A 9,266-nucleotide genomic window follows, 5' to 3' on the forward strand; every position below is an offset into this window, starting at 1 on the left:
GTCTTAAAACATGACTAACAACGAGCCAGCGCTTGTCATCCCGAGGCAGCGCTGCCCTCTGCTCCACGCCCTGATCCCATCCACATGCACACTCCCTGCTCCTTTCTGAGGGAGATACTGGCACCTACTGGAGACCAATTTATATCCAGGCTGAAGTGACTGGGAGAAAGGCAAGTATCCTTGCACATGAAAAATGAGCAGATTTTGAGAAGGGATGGACTGCTGTGCTGCAGGGGCAGCCCTAGGAAGTGACCTCGGGGGGGCCCTCCAGGCTGACTCCTGCCCAGAAAAACACTTGTGTAAACTCTTCCCTCTGAAAGGCTGCTGCTGTTTGAAACTCTGCTTACAAGGGCTTTGGTCAGGAAGGGCTCCTGGTGAAATCCCCCAATATAAAAAGTGCTGGTTACATTTGTTTAGACAGAAATCCTCCTCTGGAGACCTGCCGAGTATGTAAAGCAGCAGGATGTCATCCTGCCCCAATTTACAGTGTCTGAGTGTGAGAGCAGGGATTGAAATACAGCTCAGCTCCCCAGTAACAAAAGTCAAAAGAGCAGCTTCAAAGAGTTTATCAACTTCAGTCTCACATCATCCCACCACTTTTCAACAAACTGAATTAACAAATAACTTATGCAAATTGAAACTTACAAATATTAACATACAAATGGAAGTTCCTGCAGCAAGATGCTGCACAGGAGAAAAATTTGTCTTTAGACCTGGCTTTGCCCTCATTTGGGATTGCACAATGTGGTCATCCCTCAGTGGAAACCAGGCAGGATGTGGGGCTGTTTGCTGGGGCTGTGGATCCAGAGGAACCAAGCAGGTCTGGCCCCTCAGCAGTATGGGGGTGTCCCTGCCTGCTGAAGTTTATTTGAAGGGCCTCTAAATAAAGGCACATCCTATTATTTTGAGAAATAACAGCAGTCTCTTACTTAACATCACCTCGACCAGGCCACATATGTTGCTAGACTGCTGAAGCCTGACAGGAAGGCCCATCCAAGGGAGAAGAGCATCATGGCTCCAGGACACTTTTGCAAGTTTCCCCAGGACAGCTCCAGGCTCAGGCTGGACATGTGGAGATCCTGGACTGCTGACACTCCCTCTGAAATGGGATTATGCCAGCTGACTTCCCAAGACAGCACTCAATACCTTCCTTTCAGAGCAGAGGTATGAAATGTTTATTGTAGGAAATTTTATGCGCCCCACACAATGGGCACCTCCCAGCCAAGTGTTCTCTGCCTGCATCCTTCTGTTGCCACGATACAGACACTCGTGGTATTTCTTGAAGTGCTCAGCTTCTCAGGAGAGCTGTAACACTCACAGCAACATTATATTTTTATTATTACAAAAGATTTCTTCAGCAAACTGCTGTCTGTCACCTCTGTGTATCAAACATGGAAACAGCAAACAAACCCATCTAACGGTACAGGTTATTTAGTGTCGCAGCTGGTGATTCAGGTAAGTACAACTATTTTCTTTCTCCCCATCCATTCACTTCCTTGACTCTTCCCAGGCAAGGCCCAAACAAGTCACAGATTGGAAGCAGCAGCTCCCAGCCCCACTGCTCACCATGCCAGCTCCAGCAAGAAGAGCTGACCACTGTGTTATCCATTCAGGGCACTCCCACATCGTTAAATTCCAAATGCTCCTCACGCACCAAGTTTTGCTACCTGGCTTTTAACAGTCTCATGAGTGAAGAGTTTAAGGGCACGCTCTCCATACAGTCATATTAATACTTTGTGTTAACAAAATAAACATCTGCTCCTCCCCTGCTGTCAGCTGATGCCAGAGGAGATGCTCACGCTCATGCAGTCACCGAAGTCCAAAAAAAAAATTAATCATAAAGTCTAAACAGACCTGCTGTGCTTCTTCAGGGATGATTCTGAGGCATTGGATGCACTGTGCTGGGAACAATGAGATAACGCAGCATGGTGTTGCCAGAGCCAGTCTATACGTTGGATTTGGGGGCGGAGTTGAGGGGGATCTCCCGGAGCTCTATCCTCATGCACAGGTACTCCCCGATGGCCGCCATCAGCGCCGTGCACACGATGTGCACCAGCCACCACGTCAGCGTCGAGGGGAAGCGCGAGTTGTAGATCCAGCAGCCCAGCAGGTGGAAGAAGTGAACGGTGACGGTGAAATCCAGGCACTGCTTCCCTCGCCGGATGAAGTACAGCAAGCCCAGAGCACTGCAAAGTAAAGACAAGAGATTAGTGAACTCCACCAGACCTATGGAAAAGGGGGTGCAGCAAGAGCTATCAGCAGCTGATTATGTAGTGGTTTTAAAACTTCTTCAAATATTTTCCGAATAGGTTGTTTCTGACCTCTCTCCTGGCTGCTGCAGCAAGACTTACAGGCTTACAGCTTTTTAATTACATGATGGCAGGAAAATGAGATTTTAGTGCAGTGAACAGGCAGGAATTTTTAGACTATCTCCCCTAGTAATCGCTGTGCAGTGGCAAAATACATTAGTGTTTATAGATCAGTGTTTGCTGAGATACATTAATTCTAACTTTTAGTAAAATCTCCCACAGAAGCAAATCTCATTCCCAGCTGGGAAACTGAGGCAATGAAGTGAAATGACTTTTCCGGGTTCTAGAAAGCCAAGAGTCAGCAGATCCCAACTGTCCTCAGCAGACATGCTTAAAAAGGCACAGGGATTCTGGGAGATGTTTGGAGAGAGGCAGTACATCACACTGAATTCTTTAGCTTAATGGTACAAAAGGACAAAACGCAGGTACTCCAGCTAGCTGCAGACTTACCAGGTGAGTGCATTGAGGATGAAAGCCATCATGGAGAGCCTCCCCGGCGGGGTTGAGAAGCCTAAAATCTATATGGGACCATTAGTAGGAACCCGCGGCACCAATCGCAGCCTGAAATCTCCCGTGGTGCAGCCCTGCATGGATCAGGATCTACACGAGGAGCTGGACATGTGTGTCTGTCTGGGGGCACCTATGGGAAGGGAAAGGTCTGGTTCTGTGCTGAGGGGAACCACCTAAACTGGGGGTGGAGGGTGTGTGTCCATACTGGGGTTGCTTCCAGGGGGTGGGGGAGTTGTTTTTATACTGGGGGTACCGAGGGAGGGTGTCTCTATAAGGGGTATCACCTACAGAGCGAGGTGCTCTCTCTCCACAGGGGTACCACCTGTACAGGGTGTCTGTCTCTATATGGGGGCTATCGCCCACCATGCACCGAAGTGCTGTCTCTACCCCGGGGTACCACCTATTCAAAGGGAGGACTCTACCTCCAAACTGGAGCACCTACACGGGACAGCAGGTCTATGTGTTGGGGGGCTGCTACACCGGGTAGGGGAGCTCTGCGCCCACACCGAGGTGCTCCCTGGGCAGGGGGCTGTCCCTAACACCGGGAATGCCCACACGGAAGCGGGGTCTGTCCCCCAGGAGAGCCCCAGCAAGTCCCCCCCGCTCCAGGGGCCTGTGCCCACGGCGGCTTCCCGGGGCGCGCCCTCACCTCGTCGCTGAAGACCTGTTGGAGGGAGGGCCCGGTGCTGCCCAGGGTGCCGAGGAGGGCGAGCCAGAGCCCGAGAGAGCTGTAGTACCCCGCCTGCAGCAGCACCATCTGCGCCACGATCAGCGCGGGGTCCCACACGTAGCTGCGGAACTGCGCCGCCATCGCCCGCCCGCCGCCCGCGACGGAAGTGCCGCCGCCGCCGCGCGACAGCGCCCCCTGGCGCGGGGGAGGACCCGGTGCTTCCCCCGACCCCCGCTCTGCCCGCGACCCGGCTCGATCCCCATCCCCATCCCCATCCCCATCCCCATCCCCATCCCCATCCCCATCCCCGCTCGATCCCCATCTCCATCCCCATCCTCATCCCGATCCCCATCCCGATCCCCATCCCCATCCCGATCCCCGCTCGATCCCCACCCCCATCCCCATCCCCATCCCCGCTCGATCCCCATCCCCATCCCCATCCCCATCCCCACCCCCGCTCGATCCCCATCCCCATCCCCATCCCCATCCCCATCCCCGCTCGATCCCCATCCCCATCCCCATCCCCATCCCCATCCCCATCCCCATCCCCATCCCCGCTCGATCCCCATCCCCATCCCCATCCCCATCCCCGCTCGATCCCCATCCCCATGCCCATCCCGATCCCCGCTCGATCCCGATCCCGACCCCCGCTCGCTGCCCACGACTCCCAGCTAGGACCCCAGACCCCCGCCCGCCGGCCCTCTGTGCCCAGTGTCCAGCAGCACCTCTCTCACATCTGCCTGCCCAGGGCGTCCCCAGCCCTGTCCCCTGCCCTGGGTCGGTGCCTTCAGAAACTTAGCAAAAAATTGCTCAAAAGACACAGAGTCCCTCGTGCTCTGCTGTACCCCTCCTGTGATCAGCTCTTGGCTGCGGGGGCTCAGTTTGGTGGCCTCAGTGAGCCGCGGTGTTTGCTTGGCTTCAGGTATGAGAATTGTCACTGCGTGAACAGTGAAATTCCCAAGCCTGAGTGGGACAGCAGAGGATTTTGGAGATAAGGCTTCCCCAGCCCCTGTCCCTGCCCATCCGCACTGGTGTCAGTGTGTTCAGTAACTTGGCTGAGCAGCCCTTGCTAAAGATCAATCTGCCCTGTTTCTGGGTTTCTAATTAACACTGGAGGATTTTCTTTTAACTTTGCTCTTGTGCTGTTAGAGAAATGTCTAAAAATTGGTGGATCAGGCTCTACAAAAGAGCTGTTTAAAAAATTAAAGATATACAGAGCTGTGCTTTAGCTTTCCTCTGGGCCTGAGTCCAGAGGAGCTTTCACTCCAACATCTCCCCCTCCTGTTTGAACATTGCAGAAAACAGCTTCTCCTAATTTTAGTTTCTTCTCTATGCTTTATATTTTTTCTTAGAGAAGTGTTGATTATATTTCTTAAGTGACTAATAAGATTAACACATGATTCTAGTTGGTTTTTTTTTTTGAACTTATCACAAATACCAACCATACAAGAAATTCTTGTCCCCGGGTATTTCCTTTCAATTCTAGGCCAGTTCCGTAGGCGCCGAGGCTCTTGGCAGCTGCTCCCCAGCCGTGCTCATTTTAGCTTTAGGCCATCGGGTACCAGGATGTTGTTCTGAGTCCTGGTATGCCCTGGCAGCACCTTTCCGTTACAGGGCTGGGTTGGCTCCTTTTGAGAGGTTTCTTCTGGTGCGTGCTGATTTCTTCTACCCAGCCTCATGGAATGGCCAGGTGCCACAGACCTTCGTGCTCCACTGTACCCGTTCTGTGATCAGCTCTTGGCTGCTGGGGTTCCCTGTGAGCCGTCCTGCTTGCTTGGCTTCAGGTATAAGAATTGCCACTGACTTAACAGCAAAATCCCCAAGGCTGTGTGGGACAACGGAGCATTTTGGAGATAAGATCTATGCTGGAAAAAGGAGAGGAGGCATCCCCGGGCTGTTTTAGTGGACAGGGGAGTTGCCACAAGGCCACAAGAGCCGTTTTCACCTGGAAAAGAGAGGAGGAGGAATAAAAAGGGGAATCCAGCTTCTATGGGAGGTGGTAGGCTCACATCAGTCGTGGGTGTGGAATATGCTGGCTATGGGAACTCAGATTATGATCTCTGACAGACTCTCATGACGTTTTTTCCATGCCTGTTATGGGAAGTTCCCTATGCAGCTTTGCTGTATGTTTTCCTTTCCTCATTCTGTGAATTTCTGTGCTGAGCCAGGTTTGACACATTTTGTTCCCTGTTCCCGGACCATCTCCTAGGAAGGATTGTGCAAGGCAGAGGCATGTGCGTGGTGGACGTGGGCCACTGTTGCTGAGTTCTCACTTAGGCCTTTGGAGAATTTACTTTTGCAGAAGCTCCAGCCTTAGTCAGTGCAGAAATGAAGAGGGGAAAATCCCAGAGTTGTCAGGGCTGTCTGCTGCCAGCACATTGCTGAGCATAAATTGTGACACTCGGCACTTCCTCTGTTAATTCTTGGTAAAAATTGGTTTCCTTTCCTGAAATCTGCTGTGTTTGGCTCTCAGAGGCAGGCTAGCCATCACTTAGATATTAATTCTCACTTACCTCTTTCTTTTATAGTCCTTTATAGGACTAACTTTCCTTTGCCAGCAAAAATTTTGGCAGTTTAGACAAAGCCGACTAAAACTCCAAGCTAGTGTAAGGTAGGGCTGTTGGTATTATTGCTGGGTGTTTTTCCACAGCCAAATATCTAATTTATCCAGAAGTCCATGGTATCACAAGACACAAGCTAGTGTTTTGGGAGGTGTTGACTTGAGTTGCTTTGGAATTCAAGGCTCCTCCCTGCTTGGTTGCTGCCCTGTGACTGAAGGCATCAAATGGGCATGGCAGCAGCCGAGCCTGAGGTGTGATTTGAGGCTCCCTCCTGCCCTGGGTGGGCAGAGTACCCACATGGACATGGGGAAGTGCTGGGGCAGAAGGACATTTGTGCTGTGACTCAACTGCAGCCCAGTTTGTGAACTTGTTTCCTGCTTGACTTTGTGAGGGCATCTTTCATGGTCATGTTTGTTTGTTCCTGCCCCTGATTTGGCTCTCTCTCCTCTCCAGGCTGCTCCAGCATAGGGGACTGTGTCCTTCTCCTGGGAAAGAGGGTATTTTCCCTATGGGGTGCCTTGCCCACATCCCTGCTCTGTGCAATAAGGTTTAAAGTGGAGCTGGAAAGCAAACAGTATTGGGGAATTAAACAGCATTCTTAATTTCCCTTTTCTTCCTCTTTAGTTTAAACAGAAAGTTGGAGACAGCTGTGAAGGGAACATGTGTTAAAGGGAAAAAGGATGTCGAAACACAGAGATCATACTTTCTAGGGTGCCACAGTGGGTGCTGCTCGCCTGACTTCTGGTTAGAATGTCCTTTTTAACCAATGACTGTTCTGTGTGTGACACCTGCGTGTTGTGAAGAGCAGCAGGTGGAAGGAGAAGTGGCGATATGCCCAGGACACAGCCGATGGCTTGAGGCTGTACCCAGATCACATGAAACTATTGTGGTCGCTTCTTTATCAGGAGTGTAGAAAAAGAATGCCCTATTTAGCCACAGACTCTTTCCGTAAGCAATAGCTGTCTAGGAGGGTATTGTTTTTTCTTCCCAGGAATCCTTGCCTAAAACAGGAAGCTGTTTATTTAGGTGAGCTGTATTTTACCAGCTGGTGTGCAAAGGGTGGTGCTGTCTGAATGATCTTTGCTGGAGTTCATTTCCCTCCTGACAGGAAGGTAGGATTTGTTCTGAGGTCACCTTTGCTAAAGGGACAGTAAGGCTAAGAGCACACTTTTCCAGAATAACTCACCATTAAGTGGCTCAAACTGTGGGATGAGAGTTTTCAGCCACTCCTCTTCCTCCACCCACGTGGCGTGCAGGTGTGTTTTTCCAAAGAGTTCAGCATACTGAATGGACTTTGGAAGTTGCAATTTTTTAAAACTCTACTTAAAAGTTTCGTTGTGCTTGAGAATTCTGCTCTAAGCTCTCTAAAATCTGCTGATCTTGGCTGGACAATCTCTTTCCCTGATGAGTGCAATAGAATTTATGACCAAGAGTTGTCTAAAGAGCCTTGTGTGTGGCCTTCTCAAGATTATCTAGACATTTCTTGATGCGCCATGTAAAAGTGTGATTCCCCCCACCCTCCAAATGTGTTGTATTTGGACACTCCATTCCACTTCCAGCATGTTTGTGTCGTGTTGGTAACTGACAGCTGTTTATTTTTATTTTCAACAAGAGGGTTAGGTAACCCTTCACTGTTGAGCACTAGGTTAGGAACAGTGGTGGCCAGCCTGTGTTGTTTGTCTGCCAGGTGTAATTTTTATATGGAGAAGGCAACTGACACACCTTGAATGTGAGAATTCATTGCCCAGAACAAATGTATTTCTCAACATGCATTTTATTTTGCTTCTGCTTCTCTCCCTTGTAGTGAAGTTTCAGGAAAGGACATTTCAGTGATGCATTTTTGTTCTCTGGGCCCATTTGTCTGTTGCTCTCTGTGAGAGTCATATACCCCTGGATTTTCTGCATTATTCCAGAGAGGAGAATGTCAGTGTTTTGAAAGGGAACACTTGAAGGGCAAAAGGAAGGCAGTTGTTTTATGGCCATGAGTTTACAGAACCATATTATGATTTTTATGGCTGCATTTCCTCTCATTCTCTTGAGATACAGTCTCAGAACATTTCCGTGTGTGTGAGGAAGGGAGGTGGATCTACACAATGCACTTAGAAAATGTAATCAGTAAAGTCACATAAATTTGTTCTCGAGGTTGAAAAGTGCATTAGGGTTGAGTTTAATTTTCTCTTCTGTTTCCAGAAGCCCAAGAGCAGTTTGCCTGAAGGATTGTGCATGCAGGTGTGACTTGGATGGACAATGTGTGTGGTCCCTGGGCCAGGCAGACTGACTCTATCCTATCACAGCAGAACTTCCCTGGAAGGGAAAACACTGTCCTGTGCCATTCAAGGGGATTTTTTGGTGGAGGGGTATGTGTTGAGGGGTATGATAACAAGGAGCTCAGCATATTGTGCTTTTTTGGAGAGGAAGTTAACAGGTGAGTGAGCAATGTTTGTAGCCACAATACAGAAAGCTGGTTTTGAAAGCATCTTTGTGGTGGCTGCTTTATCTGGAAGGAGGTATAGAGGTCATGGCCACATGCACACAAACACAGGTGGCTTTTAGAGGGTTAGGGGGCATGGAGTACTTCTGGCCATCTTGTGCTGCTGAGGCTGTCAGTCCTGTCTGGCAGATGTCATGGTATGGACCACTCTTTGCACATTTCACCCAGTCTGTGTGCTCTCGTTCCTCACCATCTACTGCTCCCACCTCTGCTGAGTGTCCAGAGCTGGAGATTCATGGGAGCTGGGCTCCCTGGCTGCACCTCTGTGTGATGAAGTGAGGGTAATAAAGAAGAGTAGTAACCCAGCGCACAGCACAGATCCCTCCCTCATGGCCTTGGATGCTGAGGTGAACTAAAGGGTTAGTGACACATGGCTGTCCTGAGCACAGTGGGTCATGTACTACAGCAAACTCCCCCACAGCCTGCTCCAGGTTGGTTCCTGCCATTACCTGCATGTGTGCTGTCTTCAGGTTGTAACTATTTTTTTAAGCCCTGAGCAATGCTCCTTGTCACTTCATGTTATGCCAACAGGCTCCGCAGCCAGCTCAGCACGGTGCTGTCGGGAGATCCTCCTGCCAGTGGTCATGTGTGCAGGCAGTCCTAGCAAACATTGAGGACACGTCTGGATCTCAGCTCATACCCTCTGTAGCTGTCTATTCCCAAAGGAACAGGCAGTTGGAAAAGCTGCTTCACCTTAGGCATCTTTTAGGTTGGAGATGGGACAG

At 50.2% G+C, this 9,266-nt stretch overlaps 1 protein-coding gene across 1 annotated transcript; it reads right to left on the minus strand.

The window, feature by feature from the left end:
• Window positions 1–1,308: 1,308 nt before the first annotated feature.
• Window positions 1,309–3,658, minus strand: SYS1 (SYS1 golgi trafficking protein). The gene is made up of 3 exons (XM_048321780.1): window positions 3,469–3,658; window positions 2,760–2,827; window positions 1,309–2,186 (listed from the first exon to the last, which is right to left on the minus strand). Exons 1-3 carry the CDS (start codon window positions 3,628–3,630, stop codon window positions 1,946–1,948), a joined length of 471 nt encoding a protein of 156 aa, XP_048177737.1. The 5' UTR covers window positions 3,631–3,658; the 3' UTR covers window positions 1,309–1,945.
• Between the last annotated feature and the right edge of the window lie 5,608 nt (window positions 3,659–9,266).

Source organism: Corvus hawaiiensis, chromosome 17 (assembly GCF_020740725.1).
Source record: "Corvus hawaiiensis isolate bCorHaw1 chromosome 17, bCorHaw1.pri.cur, whole genome shotgun sequence".
Taxonomy (NCBI): Eukaryota; Metazoa; Chordata; class Aves; order Passeriformes; family Corvidae; genus Corvus; species Corvus hawaiiensis.